The sequence below is a fragment of the Brachyhypopomus gauderio genome, chromosome 7 (genome assembly GCF_052324685.1).
Source record: "Brachyhypopomus gauderio isolate BG-103 chromosome 7, BGAUD_0.2, whole genome shotgun sequence".
Lineage (NCBI taxonomy): Eukaryota > Metazoa > Chordata > Actinopteri > Gymnotiformes > Hypopomidae > Brachyhypopomus > Brachyhypopomus gauderio.
In genome coordinates, this window is record NC_135217.1 from 14631631 (window position 1) to 14655281 (window position 23651).

Consider the following 23651-nt stretch of genomic DNA (forward strand, 5'->3'; position numbering starts at 1 on the left):
AACGGCCCTGGACCAGGCCAACGTCTCTCCATCAACTAAAGGTACTCACTCCAGCCGACCCATGGCCACCATACAAGAAGGCAGAGAGACAGAATGAAGATAGGTACATGGAGGAGGAGAGGAGAGCATGACCTGTCTAACAACTCAAGCCTAGGCTTCACACACGTACCACAAGGGCAAACAGAAGCTGAAAACACAACATGTAGTGTGCAGAAGCTCTTGGATGAGGTGCAAAAACTGCATCTCCCACAAACCCAAAGGCAAACAGCGAAGGAGCATAAATGTTTCTTCAAGAGCAAAGCAGAAATGTTTTAAAGAGGCTGTGTGCTCAGCAGGAAACAGGTACAATAACTTCTGATGAAAACTGACACGAGCTGGGAAGAGAGAGAAGCACATTTCCTGTTATGGTCAGATACTTGGTCTCAGACGGAGGCTAGAAACCCTTTCCGAAAACGTCTGATATGCATCACATTTATGTGGTAAAAACATCTTGTAAACACTCAGCAGGGCTGGAATTATGACAACTGCAATCACAAGTTAGGCTTCAGAAATGGAAAAGGACAAAGTAAAAATGTAATAACGAAACATTTACTTTTGATTTCACCTACTTTGAAAAGTACTTTTACGTTTTCGATCATGGGTCAGGTGTTTCCACTGGCTGGAACTATATGATCAGTTACAATTTAAATATACAAATGGTGCTTTGTGAATATAATAACGGCACCAATAACTGAATTACCATTATCATTATTATTATCATCATCATTATTATTATTATTATTATCACTATTATAATTATAATACAATTGTAATTTCAGGTTATTAGAGATACAGGTTTTGAAAGTGTGTTCAGAAAGCTGCTGTATTGGACTGCAGCCTGTGAGTGTGAGTGTGAGTGTGAGTGCGAGTGTGAGTGCGAGTGTGAGTGTGAGTGTGCCTCTGGTGTGGTGTCAGCGGGCTCCCAGGTCTGGCTCTGCTACAGCCTCTCGGGCGGAGCATCTCACACTAGCTCACGCTACGCCCCGGGCCTATGATTCATTAGCCATTAAAGAGAGAGCGTGCCAGCAAAAGGGCCTAAACCAGCAAAACAATCACACACAGCCCCGTTGCCGTGGCGAAGGCTGGGAGTGGGTGGGCGGGGCTTTGGAGCATTGGCATGAGCCCAGCGGCAGCAGTGTGTGCCCGGTGGGTGAATCCAGCCCTCGGCCCTTTTCATTTCCAGCGGGAATTAACGGACGGCTCCTCAGGAACCCCCACCCTCACACACACACAGACACACACACACACAGACACACCACCCAGCATATGAAGAAGTGGATTGTACTGCATTTTCTTCCCCCTATCTAGCTGTCCATCAAAGCTGTCTGTTTGTCTAGCTCTCAGTTTCTCTTTGCCTGTCTATGTCCGTCTTCCAGCACACGGCAAAATCAGGATCACTCACAAACATCACAGGCTAATTTACTGTCGGGCTCCTAGAAACACAAGGCACCAAGTTACAGAGGCACTCAATTCCAGATGGCTTTACTGTTCTGAGCGTTGCCTGTGGTCCACATATGGTTGAAGGGTAAGGGGTGGGGCCTCAGAGGCCAAAGGTCACCCTAGAACCCCTCCATCTTGCCCCCTTTGAAATAAGCAGAAGGGGAGAGAGACCACCTCTCTCTGAGTAAACGAGCAAACGTCCCCTCCCCCACCACCCTCTGTGTCTCTCTCCACGCCTCCACCCTGCTCCTTACCTCTCCCTCTCCCTCAACCACCTCCCCCCATACTATTTATCCCCTCCTCCCTCTGCGCAAGAACAGGCAGGCGGCCACTCCTGCGAGCATCTGTTCTTCCTGGCCTCCGGTCTCGGGAGCGGGGCGGTGTGCGTTCTTGCCCTGTACTCCCCCCCCACCTCCTGCTGCCCCGCCCCTACCCCATCTGCCCCGCCCCTGCTGGCTCCCGGAACGTTCCACGCCACCCACTCCCCTGACGCGTTGCCTGCAGGCTGCACCCGTAATCCCCAAGTCAGCACTTTGGCAGAAGATGCCGGTCCTGCTTAATGCTGTCCTAGTTGCAGGGGGCGGGACGTGTCAGAATCAACCCTCATTGGGAGGGAGGGGAGCACAAATAAAATACGGCTAACAGGACTGGAGGAGCGGCCCAAAAAAGGCGGGACGACACCGCTGGTGCAAAGTGGCCTCGGGAAGACAGTCCTCAGCCATTAATGTGAGCTGTTCTGAGATCAGTCAGCCTGAGGGAGCAAAATCTCACTTTCACACTTTATGGTCCTGTCCCACTGATACAGGAACTGACCTGGAAGCCCCAAGACATTAGAGTTATAATACAGCAGCAGGTTGAGGTGGAAAGTTGCTTTTTATATGGCCAGACTTAATAACAGCATAATAAGGGCAGGAAGAGCAACGGCAGTAGTTAGTGGGCACAGTGGTCACCTGTGGCGTGTGGGCACAGTGGTCACCTGTGGCGTGTGGGCACAGTGGTCACCTGTGGCGTGTGGGCACAGTGGTCACCTGTGGCGTATGGGCACAGTGGTCACCTGTGGCGTGTGGGCACAGTGGTCACCTGTGGCGTGTGGGCACAGTGGTCACCTGTGGCGTGTGGGCACAGTGGTCACCTGTGGCGTATGGGCACAGTGGTCACCTGTGGCGTGTGGGCACAGTGGTCACCTGTGGCGTGTGGGCACAGTGGTCACCTGTGGCGTGTGGGCACAGTGGTCACCTGTGGCGTATGGGCACAGTGGTCACCTGTGGCGTGTGGGCACAGTGGTCACCTGTGGCGTGTGGGCACAGTGGTCACCTGTGGCGTATGGGCACAGTGATCACCTGTGGCGTGTGGGCACAGTGATCACCTGTGGCGTGTGGGCACAGTGATCACCTGTGGCGTGTGGGCACAGTGATCACCTGTGGCGTGTGGGCACAGTGGTCACCTGTGGCGTGTGGGCACAGTGGTCACCTGTTTTTATTTCATTTTTATCTAATATTTAAGATAACAAAGTATTCTTCTTTTAGATATTTTAACATGGTAGAATAAGTAGAGGCAGACAGCTGCTTTGATGCGTTAGCACAGCTGGCTAGCCAGTTTGATACACTCTTCTTGTACAGCCCTGGTGGGGAACTCATAACCACGTAAGAAGAGACATGCCATTCTGCTGTTCATCACGAATGGCCTATTTAGTTCATATTCTGAGTTAAGGCCCTCAGAAAATGTCTGAATCGCTCTTTGGTTCCTCTGCGAATTATCCATTTTCTAAACAGCTATTCTAGGAACACACTTTGCATATACAGATGCTTTAAACTGTGGTCTCAGTCCATGATTTGAAAAGATGTACTGAGCTTTTCATTACAATGAAGTAATACTGGACCAAAAATTATTGTTAGAAACTATGCCCGCATTTGCTTTAACGTGATCGTTTCTGGGATAGGCACTGCATGGTATTGTGAAAAGCTTCTTTTTATAAGTAATGTGAAAACTAATTTTGTTCTGCTGCACAGTGACGTGTGGGGCACAGAAATGGTATTTCCCAGCTTTACGAAAAACGAGAAACTCTGGAAGAGGGAGAGAGGGAGAAGGAACAGAGAAGAGAGGAAAAGAAATCTGGAGTCAATTACAGAGAGTCAGGGCTGTTACATAGTTTTTTTTTTTGGAGTGACTCAGATGAGGCTCCTGAGACTCACTCTCTCACTCATTCTCTCTCTCTCTCTCTCTCTCTCTCTCCCCCCTCTCTCTCTCTCTCTCTCTCTGGTATCACATTACAGCAGTCAGTTCCCTCCTCACACTAAAGTGCATCGCAAGTATTATATATGCCCTTAAACCTAATCCTACCTCTGTTTAGCCTACAAGATCAGATTTGTGGAGATTCTGTCCGAGATTAGCCTTTTATGCTCTTAAAGCTAAAGGCTAATCTTATGTTTAAATGTATGCTGCGTTTTGTGTCTAGGCAGGTGGGCTCAAACATGGTTACAAAAACAACAGACTGTCAAAGGAGGCGTGTAAAAAATAAAATAAAATAAAAAAAAAAAAACGTACTGTTATCCCTTAGAAGCCCAAGCCCAACCAGGGGGGTTGGTGTACATGTCAGCTGTGATGTCAGTACAGCATCACAGCTACAGTCACACATCCACTTCAACTACAGAAAAGGTGTGAGTTTTGACCAGAGTGAAGTCATACACATTCTGGTAGGTTTACATCCTATGATTCACTTTTCAAAAAGAATAAAATGTTAAATTGTATTGTTGCTACATTATTGCTATATATACATTTTACAATCCCTACATACACTACATCCATAGTGTCAATCTGGATTATTATTCTTTCACATCATAAATAAATGCCCATATTTCAGAGATAGCAGCCATCAAAATTCTGTTTGCTTTGTACATCAGTGTGCTTTAATAAAGTTATACAGTCAAATGTGTAATAACAGCCAAGTTATTAATTATTAGTAATGCAGTTTTTGACAGTGTAGTTATTCACTTACATACAGTAAACAGCAGACTTAAAAAAAATTATCCAAATAATATCAGTATGTGTGATTGTATGATTACAATGTGTATGTGTGTAATAAATAGATGCAAGTGTTTAGAGAGAGAGAGAGACACACACACACACACAATCAGAGGGCAGAAAGGAGAGAAAAGCCAGTTATCCAGGACTGTTACATCATTTGACAGACACTTATCTGCTCCAGCTCAGCACAGATCAGCCAGTATGTTTACACGCTCACATATTCACGCATCAACACACACACACACACACGCTTGTACACACACACACACATGCACACATATACATGCACGTATGCAGACACACAAAGAAGACACACACAGACACACGCATGCACATACATGAACTATATAAACTATATAAACTAGGAGCAGCTACAAACAGAGAGGAGCAGTTACAAACAGAGAGGAGCAGCTACAAACAGAGAGGAGCAGTTACAAACAGAGAGGAGCCGCTACAAACAGAGAGGAGCCGCTACAAACAGAGAGGAGCCGCTACAAACAGAGAGGAGCCGCTACAAACAGAGAGGAGCAGCTACAAACAGAGAGGAGCAGCTACAAACAGAGAGGAGCAGCTACAAACAGAGAGGAGCAGCTACAAACAGAGAGGAGCAGCTACAAACAGAGAGGAGCAGCTACAGAGAGGAGCAGCTACAAACAGAGAGGAGCAGCTACAAACAGAGAGGAGCAGCTACAAACAGAGAGGAGCAGCTACAAACAGAGAGGAGCCGCTACAAACAAAGAGAAGCAGCTATAAACAGAGAGGAGCAGCTATAAACAGAGAGGAGCAGTTACAAACAGAGAGGAGCAGTTACAAACAGAGAGGAGCAGTTACAAACAGAGAGGAGCAGTTACAAACAGAGAGGAGCCGCTACAGAGAGGAACAGTTATAAACATAGAGGAGCAGCTATAAACAGAGAGGCGCAGTTATAAACAGAGAGGAGCAGCTATAAACAGAGAGGAGCAGCTATAAACAGAAAGGAGCAGTTATAAACAGAAAGGAGCAGCAACAAACAGAGAGGAGCAGTTATAAACAGAGAGGAGCAGATACAAACAGAGAGGAGCAGATACAAACAGAGAGGAGCAGCTACAAACAGAGAGGAGCAGCTACAAACAGAGAGGAGCCGCTACAAACAAAGAGAAGCAGCTATAAACAGAGAGGAGCAGCTATAAACAGAGAGGAGCAGTTACAAACAGAGAGGAGCAGTTACAAACAGAGAGGAGCAGTTACAAACAGAGAGGAGCAGTTACAAACAGAGAGGAGCCGCTACAGAGAGGAACAGTTATAAACATAGAGGAGCAGCTATAAACAGAGAGGCGCAGTTATAAACAGAGAGGAGCAGCTATAAACAGAGAGGAGCAGCTATAAACAGAAAGGAGCAGTTATAAACAGAAAGGAGCAGCAACAAACAGAGAGGAGCAGTTATAAACAGAGAGGAGCAGATACAAACAGAGAGGAGCAGATACAAACAGAGAGGAGCAGTTATAACAGAGAGGAGCAGTTATAACAGAGAGGAGCAGCTACAAACAGAGAGGAGCAGTTATAAACAGAGAGGAGCAGCTATAAACAGAGAGGAGCAGCTATAAACAGAGAGGAGCAGCTACAAACAGAGAGGAGCAGCTACAAACAGAGAGGAGCAGCTACAAACAGAGAGGAGCAGCTACAAACAGAGAGGAGCAGCTATAAACAGAGAGGAGCAGTTATAAACAGAAAGGAGCAGCAACAAACAGAAAGGAGCAGTTATAACAGAGAGGAGCCGCTACAAACAGAGGAGCAACTACAAACAGAGAGGAGCAGCAACAAACAGAGAGGAGCAGCTACAAACAGAGAGGAGCAGCTACAAACAGAGAGGAGCAGCTACAAACAGAGGAGCAGCAACAAACAGAGAGGAGCAGCAACAAACAGAAAGGAGCAGTTATAACAGAGAGGAGCCGCTACAAACAGAGAGGAGCCGCTACAAACAGAGAGGAGCAGTTATAACAGAGAGGAGCCGCTACAAACAGAGAGGAGCCGCTACAAACAGAGAGGAGCCGCTACAAACAGAGAGGAGCAGTTATAACAGAGAGGAGCCGCTACAAACAGAGTGGAGCAGCTATAAACAGAGTGGAGCAGCTATAAACAGAGAGGAGCAGCTATAAACAGAGAGGAGCAGTTATAAACAGAGAGGAGCAGCTACAAACAGAGAGGAGCAGCTACAAACAGAGAGGAGCAGCTACAAACAGAGAGGAGCAGCTACAAACAGAGAGGAGCAGTTATAACAGAGAGGAGCAGCTACAAACAGAGAGGAGCAGCTACAAACAGAGAGGAGCAGCTACAAACAGAGAGGAGCAGCTACAAACAGAGAGGAGCAGTGCACTTCACGGCTCATGGCTTTCTAGAGAAACCCAGTCCAGGGCGGCTGGAGTTGGTCCACATGGTGGCTAGAGTGGTACTGGCCTCGTGGGCCGTGGACCAGACTCCAGACACCCGGCTCTGTTCGTTGCTGACAGGGCGAAAGGGCACATCAGCTCCTTCACCTCCCCAGCGACCTGACCCTGAGGCGGAGCTCATCAGCGCCCAAAGAAGCTCTGGAACAAGTGCAAACCTGACTGGGTGTTCTACAATTACTACCACTACACTACCGAGGTGTCCCAACTCTGCGGTTAACACCAGCTTGTGTCTACTTGTATTTTCAGTTGCATAAGGTGGAACTGTCACAGGGTAAAGGCAAGGGGCAAAACAAAGAACACAAAACGTATAACACTGACTAACTAAATCTGCTTTATTTTTTCATTTTTAAAACCATAAGGATGTGGGATACACCAGGGCTGTGGTATTATAGCAATATAGTGTGTGGGGCGCATTTCAGCAACACAGGTACTGCTTCCCAGCCTCCATGAATAAAGGGACTGTGGGTAAATGTGACTCTGGGACTGGCTTCATGAAAGCAGGTGGTAGTTGTTTGGGGATTTCTGACTGCTTTAGGAAGGTGTGTGTGTGTTTGAGAGAGACGCTTTAGCTCTCTCCCTGCAGTATGGTGGCCACAGACATAGTGGTTAAACTAGACATAGACTTCTGTAGGCAATAGCCCCACACACACACACACACACACTTAATAGTCCACATGCAGACCAGTAGACAAGGACTGCATAATTCCACAACTGTATCATAATCACACCTGATTGACATCACATCGCAGTTTCACTAAAAGCATCAATTACACCAGGTTTAAGGCAGCAGGACGTGTTGGCTAATAACACTAGCAACATGTACACAAACACAGTTCCATGGCTTCCAATAAGAGACCCACACACAAGAGATACTACAAGGTTTGTGATGGTGTAAGTTGCATTACACACCAAAATGCTTTTTATTTTTTAAGCATGGTCAGAGTATGCAACTTTACCACTCCCTAACACTAGGGTTGGCATCTAGCCTTAATTAAAGCCTCTTTACACAAGGAGAAACAGGGACTTGAAAAATGTTAGTTGATCTGCTTTTGCTATTTATTTCTTAATTTTTTTTATTATGACTTAAAACAGCATGGGTCATTTAATGTAATTAATGTAACAGTAATGTGCCATATTTTTGTCAATTGTGATTTTTTACACCGCAATCGAAATTTGTCCTCCGCTTTTAACCCATCTGTGCAGTTAGAACACACACACACACACACACACTAGTGATTACTAGGGAGCTGTGGATCACACGTGCCCAGAGCGGTGGGCAGCCCTAGCCCGGCGCCCGGGGAGCAGTTGGGGTTAGGTGCCTTGCTCAAGGGCACCTCAGTCATGGCCTCAGGTCTGGGAATCGAACCCACGACCCTCCGGTCACAAGACCAGTTCCCTACCACCAGGCCATGACGGCCCCATTTCACCACACAGTCATGCTGAGCTGCCCTCCTCTGCCCATCGTGAGACTGCTAAAAACTCAACACCACGGGTGCAATGAAGTTAATACAGAGTTAACACAGATATTCATATCTGTACAGACATAAGCACAACTACACACACACACATTCCTCCCTTTCTCTCCTTTATTCTGGTGCACAGATACCAACTCACAAAGCCTATATTATAGTAATTGGTGCCATTTCTTTGTAAAGTACACTGCCCTCCATGCACAGACTAATCTCTGTATCATTAAAACACACAAGCATTTATACATACAACCACCTACGCAGAGGTGGGGGGGTTACACCCCACACCTGCAATAGGTAGGAGGGGAGAAAATCACAGCAAGTTAGTCAGTGACTAACACACACAAACACACACACACACACAACACACACACACACCAAACGTCTTTCCTTCTCACTCTCTAGACTTCATTTTCTCCATCTGACTCATTTTTTTCACAGACATGGACCAAACAGTACAAAAACCAGGCAAACTTTCCGAGAACATTCCTTCACACTCTCTTTGTCTGCTCCCGGCCCAGTGGGTCAAATGAGGACAATGGCGACTTGTGGATTCTGTGTATTTCTGTTGACTGTTTATGATGTTTTTTACCCACAACACTGAATTGACAGACTTCATGATGCACATCGCCCAGTGTCCCCCCTCCCCTTGTGAAAGTAACATTACTTTGACAATAAGTGGAAGCAACATTCATGGTAGCATGAGGACATTCACCCACATACACACACTAATACGCACACACATACACACACTAATACGCACACACATACACACACTAATACGCACACACATTTCATCCAATGGTAGCATTTTATCATGTGTGAAGCATTAACTCTGTTGACAACAACTAACTGCTGTTAAATGTGAAAATTGTTCTATAATTGTGGTATAGCTAAATATTCAAAGATGTCCTCGCCACGACATCTTGCCTTTCTTTATTTGTGTGATTGTGTTGTGTTCCCCTCAAAGAAAAAACTTTTGTACATATCAAATTGTATATATCCATGTTGACTGCAGAGTTATAAATTCTGTATTATCAATATGCCCAGAATTTACAAATATTTACAAAGTTACAAGTGGCACACAATTCGGTAGAAGTCTCCTAGTCTCCTATTCCTCCTTTCAACAGCACAGTCAGCTAGTGCATCAGGGCATAACCTCATGCTCCATGCGTGTGTGAGGTCCCAGTTTGACCATGTCCCTTTTAGTTTCAACATCCAACATTGCAAACACAGTCTGAGGAAAATGTTCTGTGTAGGGGGTAAATGAGGAAAAAATAACCCCTAGGACAACAGTTAGTGTCCTCCCCATGGGAGCTGCTTGAACACTAAGAACGCTCGCTACTGCTCATTAGCCTAGCGAGGCAGGAAGCTAGCACACTTCAGCATTGGAGCCTTTATTACAGGGTGATTAGGAACACTTCTCCACGTTGGCTGCGACAGCCATGAAAAGCCACTAGCTTGCTAGTGACCTTGAGGGATCGCCTCAGCACCGTAATGGGCCACAGTGCGCCACCCGCATTCATTCCATAGCAGTGATCACGATCAACACACCAGTACACAGGGAACGGTGAACAAGTCTCACAGGTCTCATGCCCATTAACTGAAGCGCCATGGAAACATTAAGTCTCCAATTAATCAGCAAAAATTATTTATATAAGAAGAGATCTAATCTCTGATACCTATTGTGCATCAAGTTGTCTTTTCAGACCACTGAACCCTTGACTGATGTTGGCTTAATCCGTTGCGCGTGATAGCCACTTTGTGAGCATATTGATTCATGATGGGTTTAGGAGGCACTGCCTTCACAGGTAGCTCTACAGTTTCAAACAGGCATTAAAAAAAGCCCCTTCCTCACTCATGCTAACAAAAAAGCCTTTTTATCAATGAGATAAAAGGGGGACAGGATCGATACTATCTTACAACTCCCAAGAGTGCCGAGCACCCAGAAGAACGACATCTGAGCATAGATGTGCTCCTGTAATACAATAAAGCTAATTAAATGCTGTGCTATATTTCCTATTCTTGTATTGTGCGAATACAAGTCAAAATAGGGGAAGGCAATTAGGGTTCTGTCAAACCATGGGAGAGCTCGGTAATACTGCTTACTCTGATTCCAAATGATCTAAAACTTCAACAGTCCGCTCAAATGGATTAAGTGCGGACTTCAAGTAAAAAAAAATTTTCTGTGAGCGAGAAGTTATTTACGATTCGTTTTAAACGTCTGGGCCGACCCGTGCTGCTGTAGTGTTGCCAGACAGCGGGCTGTTCGAGGAAGTGTATTTTGGTGTCCTGATTTCCTGTGCAAACAAATGGCGGCCGAGCTACTTTCGCTGAGCCGAAACGAAAATGATCCGAGATCAGTTTGTGTAACCACTCCCTGTTGCACCAGCACAGGGAGAGAAGCTGCCAGACTGACTCCAGCTGCTACAAGGGTGTAACTGTGTAACATAGCAGTTTGTTTGACAGCTAACCTCGATTAACCCTGCTTACCCTGCTTGAGCATGACCCAGCCTGACCCCCTGTCTTTACCACATACACAACCCCAGTTATCATATGCAAGCAATATATATACCATGACATTGGTCAGGTTTTGACAATAGAGCACTGGTGTGGGTAATGGTATGGTTATTGTTGGACCATGAAACATGGTGTTAAATGGCTAAATGGATATGTGTTCCTGTATGTCGGGAGGTGCTGAGAGACGTAAACAGGAAATGTTTGTGGTTGTGTCCAGGAATATTAGGAAGTCCATCAAAACAAACCAGTATAGGTCATTTATGCTTGAAAAAAAAAAAAATACCTCACATGAGGGCAGAGTGCATCACGACACTGTTTCAGGGCAAATACCTTGTGACATAAGTATTGACATTTACAAATAAAGCAGCAAGGCGCAAGTTACATAAATAATGCGAGGATCACTAGGTGATTATTTAAAGTGTGATGTCACAAATAAGGCAGTTCCTTACATTGACAGACACAGATTCTGAGTGTCATGGAGGCTAAATGAGGGTCAGCAAAGTCATTTTCCATTGCGATGCAATCTGACGGTGATGGGCCACATGTGTGGAAAGGAGCGGCAAAATAGCAGATACCTCATCGCCAGTCACTCCTCATGCCAAGCAACTTGTGCCTCGTTTGCCTAAAGACAGCAGACGAAATGGGCAAAGTGGGAAGAGTGTAATGAATGGGGGAGGGGGAGGGGGTCGCATGTTTTTCCTTCTGCATACTCTCGTGCTCATCGATTCGTTGAAGGTCTATATTTGGTCCATGATGTATGGCAGTGAGCTCGCTGAAACAATGGTTGTGTCCCCACCAGCGGACGGGGAGGGGTGGGGGGGGTGGGGGGGGGGGGGGGGGGGGGGCAGTGGAGACAAATTTGAAAATGAGCACACAGGGAGAAATCTGAGAACGGGTGGCTAAGTCAGGAAAGAAGGGGGGGAGTGTGAGGGAAAGAGAGAAAGAGAAGGAGAGAGAGAGGGGCAGAAAGAGAGGGAGGGAGATGGCAGAAAGAGAATGCATAGGAACGAGGAAGCCACATTTGGGGTGGGGGTGGTAGGGAGGAAATAGTTACATCTCCTGTTCTTCACCATTTCACCACAGGAAAACACCACCACCTTCTAAAAGGGCTGGCTGCTGTCAGCTACAGAGCGTAGTTCATTAAACACTGGATAATTGGTGACACCCACAACCATGGCTTTTGCCACTGGCTGCCTGTTAATTGCAGTCCATCAATGCACATTCTTTGTGTAATAATTAGTTTCTTCCAGCCTGATAGGAATAAAACACTTGGTTTGGCTTCAGGCAGTAGAGATGACTGTGTATATCACATTATATACAGTAAATTTTATATATGTATACACAGAAACTATATATATATATATATATAGTGCTGTCAATTCCAGGTGCCGTGATTAAAAGTCCTCACCAGGATTTTGCTTTTGCTCTGGCTTCCTGGATTGTGTTGATTCCACTAATTTTACCTGGATTGCTAATTAGAAAATCACGGCACCTGGAATTGACTGACAGCACTAATATTATATATATATATTATATATATATATTATATATATATATATATATATATATATATATATATATATATATATATATATATATATATATATATATATATATATATATATATATATATATATATATATATATATATATATATATATATATTATATATATATATATATATATATATATATATATATATATATATATATATATATATATATATATATATATATATATATATATGTGTGTGTGTGTGTGTGTGTGTGTGTGTGTGTGTGTGTCTAAATACAAAAACAGAAAACTATGTTCAAAAGCATGTTTATAAATCTTTCTGGTGCCACAACTTTGAAATAATAAAGATCTTCAGCTCAAACTGGCTAATATCTGTTTTTTTCCAATCATTCTTTTAAAATCTGTCCATTAAATATTTAAAACCACAGTGAGTTTGAACTTTTGCGCTTGGGCTGTTTGAGTGAGGACACTTTTTCATGAGTCCAGAGGCCTGTCAGAATCCTCCAGGTTGGATGCTTGAAGAGTGCTCGTAACTCTGGACATGCCATCCTCATCCCCCCCCAGCCCCTTTTCCAGCTGTCGGCTTGGTAAACAGCCCCAGGCCAGACAGGCCAGTCTGCTTTCCCACATTGATTTTCACACTTCCACCCCCCAGTTTTCTTCAGTAGTGTTTAACATGGCAAAATGGCCCACAATGCTTTTCTTTAATCACGTCTCAGCCGTTCATAAACAGTGTTATATCTGGGCGCTCGGTCGTGCTGCAATGACGCTTTGGCCGTCAGAGCAAACTGATTAGCATGATGACAAAAGCATGAGAGTGGAACAGGTAAAAGGAGGTGTGCTACAGACACAGGCAGGAAGCAGAGCCACAAAGCAGAACAGTGATATGGGTCACTCTTCCCACTAGGGGTGCACGATATGGACTAGAATTGCGATGTGCGATAACGTTGTTGGATATCCCGATATCGATGTGAACCACGATAAATTAAGATTAAAATACAGAAATGTAGTGTCTCTCTGAACAGCAGCACGTTAATTTGTTTTGTTTTTTACTGTGTAATGAATCCAGAATAATTCCAAATATTTTGCAGGTTTATTCAACAATAGATTCAATCTAGGTTTATACTTTCACGAGTGAGCGACTCCGCACACCTCGTTAACCTCCGCGAACGGCGGAAGCGTTTAATCTTGCCGTGTCACATTCTTTGCAGTGTTGTCCGAAACGATATGTAGGCCTAGTAGTATAAAAAAAACACCCCTCAAATACAGGGGAATGAACTTTTACCTGACCAATTTTAATGTTGCTTTGTGTTTCAGGTTTGAAAAGTGCTGGAATTTAGGCTAAAGTATTTGAAAAGGCTTGAAATTGTAACTACTTCGTTTCACAACAAATATCTGTCTGACTGAACAATTCTCTTGTATTACGTTAACAAATACGAGCCTCTTGTAATTCCAGGACGAAACATGAGAGAACGTGAAGACGTTAAGATTGGGCGTTTTGAAAATATATATCCATTAAATAATGTGATAAAAAAAGCGAATTATTTCGAATCATTTAGAGTATATGTATAAATATTTAATTCAATAACGTGCTGGGAATTATTGAAATGGACCTTGAAAGTGACATACAAGTGCTTGAATTCCACCTTGTATAGGTGTATGAACCCTGCAAACATGACTGTTCTCATATCGCCGAGACGCAGCGCGCGCGAACTTTAAATAAATAATAACATTAAATAATGTGATAAAAAGCGAATTATTTCGAATCATTAGAGTATATGTATAAATATTTAATTCAATAACGTGCTGGGAATTATTGAAATGGACCTTGAAAGTGACATACAAGTGCTTGAATTCCACCTTGTATAGGTGTATGAACCCTGCAAACATGACTGTTCTCATTGCGCCGAGACGCGGCGCGCGCGAACTTTAAATAAATAATAACATTAAATAATGTGATAAAAAAGCGAATTATTTCGAATCATTAGAGTATATGTATAAATATTTAATTCAATAACGTGCTGGGAATTATTGAAATGGACCTTGAAAGTGACATACAAGTGCTTGAATTTCACCTTGTATAGGTGTATGAACCCTGCAAACATGACTGTTCTCATTGCGCCGAGACGTGGCGCGCGCGAACGTACAAAATTCGAGAGGTGCACGACCTCGTGAATCGACAGCGCGCGAGGCAATTGCACACGGGCGAAGCCACCGCGATTACGTTATTTTCGCCTCCCGGACCCTCGCGCCGCATCAAGTGTAAACCAGGCTTAAACCAAATCGCGTGTCTGATGAGCGTGTTCACCCCACTCCAGGGTTGCCAGGTCCTACAAAAGTTTTCCGCACAAAATCTGCGAGTGTAAGTTGTCGGCGGGGGGGGGGGGGGGGTGTTGCGAGTGTGAACTGGAGACAAATTAAGTATTATATCGCGATCGATTCTTAATGTTGACTTGTAACTTCCGCAGTAGCCCAACTCAAAAGTAGCCCAAAAAACCGCACCCCGCGGCCCCAGAATTTTTACCCGCGGCTGGATTTTCAAACAAGCCCAATTTGGCGTGAAAACCGCGAACCTGGCAACTCTGCCTCACTCTGCCTCTTGCCTACTTACGTCACGTGATCATAGTCTGCAGCGCGAATAGCTCCCTCTATTGCTGGACGAGGATAACGCAATTAGAGTTTGCTGTTATTCAAGGAGTTATCGTGGCTCTTTCGATGTGTTTATCGTGAAACTTCACATCGCGATAACGATAAAAATACGATTAATCGTGCAGCCCTACTTCCCACACTCAAATAGTCCATACTTGCTCTCACCATTTGTCTCACACACACTCACACTCTCACTGACTCTCACTCTCACACACAGTCACTTGACTGTATGCACGCGCACACACGCAAACTCGGTGGCAGAGAGAGGCAAACTCTTCAAATAAACAGCGTTCACCACACTGGTAAGCGGCCAGACTCTTCCTGCATCTCAGGCAAAATCCAGCATTAAGGCCACTCCTATAAAAAGGGACCTGGCCCTGTAGCAACGTCTCAAATATGGCTCCAGCGCCTGACAACACAAAGTTATTTCAATATTTCCTCTGACAACTTGATTCCATACTCCACTTGCCTCATTGACCCTGAGTGTAAGTGTATGGAGCAGACAGAAAATGGAGTAGCGTGATGAAGTAATAGAGTCTTCAGGAGCCTCCTGGATTGCTTCCTCTTATGCCTCTCATTCCAGGTATATGAGACCCGAGGTTGTATATGAAAAGAAGTCTTTTACGAGCTGGATGATGACTCCACAGTAGCGGCCAAATGCGCAGTTGACCGAGGTCTCTGCCCCGCTTTGCTGATGTTATGCACACTGTTCGCCTCTGCGATTCACGAGCACAGCTACTGGCTGACGGGCGAGCGGCACGCGAGACCCTGAGAAGGACGCGAGGAGGCCGGGATGAGCCGGGAGGAGCCGGGAGGAGCCGGGATGAGCCGGGAGGAGCCGGGAGGAGCCGGGAGGAGCCGGCAGTAAACCTCACGCCATGGCATACGGGCGTTTCCGCAGTTGTGCTGGCCGACGCTAATAAAACAGGCAGGCTGCTACCGTTGCGGTGCGTCCTTCCCCTGTTCACAGACAGACCACTGGGATGGGGGGTGGGTGGGGGGTTATTTTGCAGCCTCTCGTGCGTCAAAAACAACCTTGAGAGCGTCTGATTACCAATGCAGGTTGCAGCCTTGTAATACAATTACATAGCTCCAGCAACTCCCGCCTCTCCATTATAAACTCTGGCTCTCTCCCACTCCATCAGCTGCAACTAATCACCCATAATTCTGGCCTCTTTATGATGATGATGACGAAGGGCTTTTGGGTGGGGGTGGTTGGATGCAGCGCATTCCCCACTGCACTGGGGCCCACGAGAGCAGCACTCTGCTGCTTTGACATTGAGCCCGCGATATCGGCCCATGGAGTGTGGAGCAGACGTGCAAAGCCAGGGTGAAATAACCGCTCAGGCGGGGTCGCGGCCGAAGGCGTGATAGGACAGCGTATTCATCAGGACACGGAGGACCAGACAGGACAGCCACTAACACAGACGACGCATTCACCTACCGAGGCCTGAAGAAGACTGCATGTTTAATAATAGCAATACCATTAAAACATTTTATTCATACTTTATGCAAAAAAGTTCAATTTATGTTAAAGAAATTATAGTTTTGCCCTGAACCTTAGGGAAGGTTATATTTTTAAAAGCAAAAATGATTTATCTCTGCAGAGTGACACGATGAAGCTATGAAGTATACCTGAACATTTCAACACACTTTGTTTTATCTCTAGTCAGACATGTAGGTAAGATTACATCAGAGCTGAAAATTCTCCTAAAAACAACTACACACACAAAGCCAGAAAAGGCGAAATAATAACACAGTCAACCACAATGTTCTCTGTGGCAGTCCTATTCATGATTACATTTTAATATCACACCAGTCTATGGGTTAAACCTACACACCAAAAACATGATCCCTCATACCCAAGCCCCTTACATTCAGACTAACATTCTCTCCCTTTCTCACACACACACACACACACACACACACACACACACACACACACAGTCCTGCCAACCAAGAGTTCCCCTCTCTAAGCTCTATGGTTGTGGAGGCCTCCTCGGTGGATGCAGAGAGCATGGGTTCAACCACCCCATTAGGTGGTGGTCAGGGCTCTTAGCCCGGTTGTATTCATGGTGCTGCCCTCTGTGTAACCCCTGCACACCCAGCTGGGGAAAGGTCGCAGGAGGGAGGTAGAGTGTGGGAAAACAGAAGACGGAGTTTCAGCGGAGAGGCAGGGGGGGGGCATTTCCAGCTTCTGTTGAACCAGTGTGGGGAGGGGAGGGGGGGCGAGGAGCTGACATCGGAGGAGTGGATTTTCAGCTAAAGCATCGAGACACACACACACACACACTTACACACACACACACACACTTACACAAGCGTGCGTGGCTCATCCCACACTGCAGCAGAAATACCGAGCGTGTCCAAGAGACAGTGTTTGCACTGCTATAATGAGCAGATGCAAAGACTCAGATGTGAGGGAAGAGATATTCAAACGCTATTTGGGAAAAGAAACGAAATAAACAAACACTGATGAAAATCTAGACTAAGACTAGGAATCCCAAATCTCCCATGTGGCTTTTTTAGAAATGTTTTAACAATCAGGAGCTGGTTGATGCCAGGAACAGGCTGAGCTAATAAGTGTACTGAAGGCGTGACTTCCAGCTTCCCCACGTCCCACACTCTTGCACAAGTGCATTATCTGCCTTTTACTCTCCTATTGTTACCGACGGATGCCTATGGCGGGGGAACAGTAGAGATGGCAGACCCTCACCGTGCCCAGTCACTCAGAGCGGGCAGGACACGCAGGTTCTTGGGTGAGTGGGAAGGAGGGAGGGGTCTGTAGGGAGGTGGGTGGGAAGGAGGGAGGGGTCTGTAGGGAGGTGGGTGGGAAGGAGGGAGGGGTCTGTAGGGAGGTGGGTGGGAAGGAGGGAGGGGTCTGTAGGGAGGTGAGTGGGAAGGAGGGAGGGGTCTGTAGGGAGGTGGGTGGGAAGGAGGGAGGGGTCTGTAGGGAGGTGAGTGGGAAGGAGGGAGGGGTCTGTAGGGAGGTGGGTGGGAAGGAGGGAGGGGTCTGTAGGGAGGTGGGTGGGAAGGAGGGAGGGGTCTGTAGGGAGGTGAGTGGGAAGGAGGGAGGGGTCTGTAGGGAGGTGGGTGGGAAGGAGGGAGGGGTCTGTAGGGAGGTGGGTGGGAAGGAGGGAGGGGTCTGTAGGGAGGTGGGTGGGAAGGAGGGAGGGGTCTGTAGGGAGGTGGGTGGGAAGGAGGGAGGGGTCTGTAGGGAGGTGGGTGGGAAGGAGGGAGGGGTCTGTAGGGAGGTGGGTGGGGGAACTGGGGGGGCAGTGTGAGAGCAGGACAGCCTGTGGGTGGTGAGTGACATGGGAACACACACACGCACGCACGCACACACACACACACACACACACACACACACACACACACACGAGCATGCAGAGTGTTATGAGTCATGGGCCTAGAGTACTGTGTCTGTGTGTGTGTAAGTAAACTGGGATGAAACCAATTTTCTCCCTGAATGAAACACACACACCGCTCCCAACACAACAACACAAGGCTCCTCAGCGTGATAGAAACATCTATATTACAGCATCATGACAGCAGAGACAGCAAAAGAACTATTAAAGCAGGCCAACACACACAGACACCCTAAACAAACCAGCAGCTACAACTCTCATTACCATAAAGACCAAGTCCCACCTCCATTTCCATAACATGTGTTTCTGCTCACCCTGTCGACACCCCCATTCCCTAAAACACTTCTTGTTGCCTCCGTCCCCCCCTCAACCCCCACACTCTCCCTCTGTAGTCGTGAGGCCAGTGGGTGGCTCTATAAACCATGGGTGTGGATTCAGCAGACTGGTTATGCACCACCTCAGGGGCCTGACACCACCCAGGAGCACCAACCGCTTGACCCCCCCATTTCTTTCTCTATATCTATCCATATCTCTCTCATCTTCTTTCTCTCCTCCGTCACTTGCTGGCTTGTGTGCACATCCCTGAGGTCCAGTAAACCTTGTGAGAGCCTGTCTGGAAATTTATATGGCCACACTTTATTTCAAGAGTCCAATTCAGAAGCTGCAAGGGCTTGCTGTGAAAGCCGAATGCGTTATTAGAATAATCCCAGCTGTAATAACTGTAACGACAGAAATTAGGCCACCTCGGCAACATCCTCCTTCACTCAGCCCAGCTTTTAGGGACTCTAATAAGGGGCGGGGGTGTGGGGGGGTCAGCAGCAACAGCTGACAGTGATAGAAGCAGAAGGGACCATCAGGATGGAGTGTGTTCTCACAGCCGTCACCGCCGCACACCAAGTGAACAGAAAGGCTAAAAATACCAGACAAGTCTCCTTCTCAACTAACCAGCAGCCAAAGTGGAATTTGGCTAGAGTCCATCAGTCCCCACACATTGTCAAGAAGCCCTGAGAGCAGACGCACACACACGCACACTCCCACACACACGCACACACACACCTCTCACACACACGTACACATACATACACCTTGTACATGCATGTATACACACACAGCAAATCCCTAGGCAGGTGTTCAGCCTCACCTTCCAGCTCGTGATGTATGATGTCACTCAGGTTGGGTTCGTCTCCCCACCAGAAGATCCAGAGCTCCTTGGCGTCGGGCGTGACACGCCGGCGCCACACACACAGCAGGTTGGCCTGCACACAGCGCGTGAAGCTGCACAGCACGGGGTCGTCCGGCGCCGGAGCCGAGATCACCGGCCCATACTCCGCACCGCCCCGGAAGTTGTAGCACCGCCATTTGATGCCGGTCAACTCCGCCTACCAAGACATGGAAGAGGAGGAGAGAAAGAAACTCAGACACCTGGAAATAAGAGGAACCACAGACATTCACACAAAACATTCATTTAAGTGGAAGATTGCAAAATCCAAGCTATTCTTGCATAATGTTTTCCATTTAAAAAAAAAAAGCGTTACAAAACTCACAGCACTAAGCAAACCAAAATGACAAACCCTGCAAACACGCGTTCTGCGTGTGCAAACATTAAAATCTTATCAGCGGAGCAACATATTCAATATTAGATTAAAAGACCAATTAAAAAGTCAACACTGCGAGTTAATCAGAAGCTATGATGAGGGCTTTGGCAACACTGCAGAGTGCTCGTTTGTCACTTCACTACAGCAGATTGTTGTTTCATTCACAACTCTTCAGTCGGTTTGGACGGGCTTGTGTTTGCACTGCGAACACTGTTTAAATCTTCTCTACTACTGCTAGATAAGAGACATGACACACTCTTCCTTTGCAAAGATGATTCCCCAGATAATTCAAAACAATCTCTAACTGCCGTGATCGTGACCCTCATTGGGGCTTGTGTCACAGCTCAAGAGTACGGTCTTGAGCACTGTCACCGTCGAGTTAGTCACTTCCTGAAAATCAGTACAGTCGGCGTACGCTTTATAGTAAAGGGCCAGCAGAACAACGGATTGGCATAGTGACACAAGGAGAAAGCAGTCGTTATTCGTCACAGTGGATATGAAGAAAGGTGCAAAGGAGAGAGAGAAAATACAGGAGGGAGAGGAAAGACAGGAGGGAGAGGGAGAAGATAACGACAAGCGGAGGAACGAGAGTGAGACAGGGCACGGCTGGAAAAGCCCCAGGTGACAAGGTAGGGAATCCAGCAGAAGGAGGAACGGTGAGAGGCAGAAGCCTGAGGCAGGGGGAGAGGCGAGGCAGAGGGAACGCAGGGGGAGAGGCGAGGCAGGGGGAGCCGGGTCAGCCGGGTCAGCTGGGATAGCCGGTGCGGGTGCCGCCATTTCAGGCCTTTCCCCTGTCCACAACAAGCGGAAGCCGTTCCGAGGCCAGAGCTTGAGGTACTGCTGGGCTACATCAGACAAAGCACACCACACAACAGTTCTGGCTCATGATGCAGTGAAACATCTCTGGCCCAAAGCAGCAAGAGAAAAAGGGAGAAGACGTTTAGCAGCCAGGCTGACAGAGGCAGCCACACACAAAAGAAGGCCAGTACAACGGCCTGTGGTGGCTTCCCAAAAAACTTCAGTGTTGTTTGAAAAACCTCTTTGAGAGAAGATAAAGGACACATGCAGGTAGCAGGGAGAACAGAAGGAGGGTGGACACGCGGAGGGAAGCCGAGGGGAAGTGGAGGAGATGTGGGGCCAGCTTGGCTTTAGACACCACTGAGGTTCAACAGCCCCGCTGCTGGATCACTAGCTGGCCACACACGCATTACAGAGAGTGTTGAGAAATCTGTGTGTGAGGGTGTGTGTGTGTGTGTGTGTGTGTGTGTGTGTGTGTGTGTAGGCAAATATGGGTCCAGTTTTGAAGGTGAGAGGGCTTCCATATCAGGGTCTCAAACTCTGCCAACATGTAAGCAAAAGCCGCAGGCCTGGGACATAATGTCTTCCAGCTGCCTGGCTTCAGTGAATGTGTAAGTGTTTGAGCAAGAGAGGAAGAAGATGGAAGAAGGAGAGAGAAGTAGTGAAGGACACACACACACACACACACACACACACACACTTTCTCTCCATGTCGTCTATAATCACGGTGAGTGTGTATGGGAGATATAAACATTGGCATGCTGGTAGGTGAAGGGTGAGTCTGTGTGGAACACTGCAGCCCAACAAGACCAAACTCTGAGGAAACACAAACAGCTCCTATCAGGCTACGACATTTTGCCACAGTCAAGGCAATACAACTGCCATGATGTTTAGCTGCCAAAAAAGGCAGCAGCCTAAAACCGCTCTTGGGCAGTCTCAGTCCTGAGCAAGTGCACACGCTGCATTGAGCAATAGAAGAGACCATCGAGTCAAACTGCTTAAATGAGCGTAAAGTCTGTCACAGCGCCGCTTCCTGACGGCATAAATGTGTGACGCGATCGTGGCAGGACCTTGGACTTTTTGGTTAAGGGTGTGAGCTCCACTGCTGGGTGCTCCCAGTGTTGGTCTTATCATCACGGTGGGACGTGGCTCAACGGGCCACAGAAAGCACTAACAAGCTACTAAGGAAGCAAAAAGAGCCCACAGGAAAGATCTTATTGCCCGTAGGTTGATCACCAGCAGCTCAGCGCCCTAATGGAGTGATTCTCACTTATTTGCCTCTTAACTATATGCTTTGTCACGGATGGTTTTTTTTCTCTGAAATACCTCAGCAGAAATCAGTAATGAATATTCCTGAAAAGGTAATGAATAAAATTCAAAGAGTGTCATATTAATAACATGTAATTAACATATTAAAGTGCAAAACCCTGAACAAAGTATAAAGTAAACTTATACAGAAATAGGAGCCAAGTCTGTGCAATCAATGAAGGTTTCATAGACCACACAACATTTACAATACAGATCAGCAAAGGTGGGAGGAGCTCACGAGTAAATCTCATGGCTCTACATTCAAATGCCAAGTCTTAACATGAATCAAGGAAGTCAAGTTAAGATCCACGCTCACAGAAGTTGAGCAGAGTTTCAGTAATCATGGAAGTCAAGTCAAGTCAGGGCATGCCCATACTAAAGCTTCAGGTACACATCATTAGGCCACATTCAATGAAACAGGTACATGTGAGACATGAAAATCATTAGTGATTTATACAGACTAGCTAATGGTGAAACATAACATTACTAACCACTAGGTCAACCATTGAGGGTTTACATTAGATTAAAGCAGCATATCAATTATTATGACTGACTAATGTATTAAAGTGTAGAGGCAAGTGTTTTAGGCAAACTGCTCCTCCAAACTATAGACACCTGAGACCCCCAAGTCCTCCTAGCTCACAAAGTTCATCCAGAAAGATCTTTTTTATGATCAGTTGCAAATCAACAAGAAACCCCATGATTAGGGGGATACTTTCACTCCTTTGATCCCACTGCTATTGAGGAAGATATACAGGGATATCAGAACATCTGTCCTATGGAAGATTTTCTTTCTTGGTGAATGTTTTTGTGGAGATCTCCACCAACAACTGTTTATACTGTGGTTACCTTTCTCTCACATTACCTTTCTGTTCCAACACAAGAAATAGATTGAAAACTCTCTTCTGAGCTCCTCCTCTTTTCTGAGCTCCTCCTCTCTTTTTCATTTTCATTTTTCACTTTCAATATCATCTATCAGTTTTACAGTCTTCATCTCCCTCAACAGAGTTTCACACCTGGCCTGTCCACAACAGAGAGTTACTTATGAGCAGTTCTCCAGGCCAGCACATACTTATAATGAAGCTACAGGCCACAGCCCTGCAGGCTCTACCGACACAGCACTGCCCCAAAGGCCCCTCTCTGCTGCAGCAGGAAGCCCTTGGGCAGCTCACCTAGTCCACACTGCTACAACTTCTCCCACAGAGTTGGTTAAAGGCCAATGGCTCGGCACAATCAAAGAGGCAAATTCGAGTGAACCTGCCGGGCAGCACCCATTGAGTCCCCTGACACTCATACTTCTTTGACATTACATTGGGTAAGCAGAGTTCAGCAGGTCACATGACAGTCAGAGACAATTAATCAATGAGAAACACAAAGTGCACAAGACGTACCACAAATCCAGCAACCAGGCAAACCTGTTCCGCTTCTTCCCAAGTATCAGGTCAGCATTTCTGGTACAATAAAGTTTACACTATATGTGTACAGCGTCTGAGCCCCAGG

The 23651-nt window shown here is 46.4% G+C and overlaps 1 protein-coding gene across 4 annotated transcripts in view; it reads right to left on the bottom strand.

The window, feature by feature from the left end:
* LOC143519011 (mediator of RNA polymerase II transcription subunit 13-like) overlaps positions 1-23651 on the bottom strand; it is a 67105-nt gene that overhangs the window by 34284 nt on the left and 9170 nt on the right. For all 4 annotated transcript variants that reach the window (XM_077011996.1, XM_077011997.1, XM_077011994.1 and 1 more), the window contains exon 2: positions 19592-19829. In XM_077011996.1, the coding sequence (XP_076868111.1) occupies positions 19592-19829 (238 nt within the window). The remainder of the gene's footprint in view (positions 1-19591; positions 19830-23651) is intronic.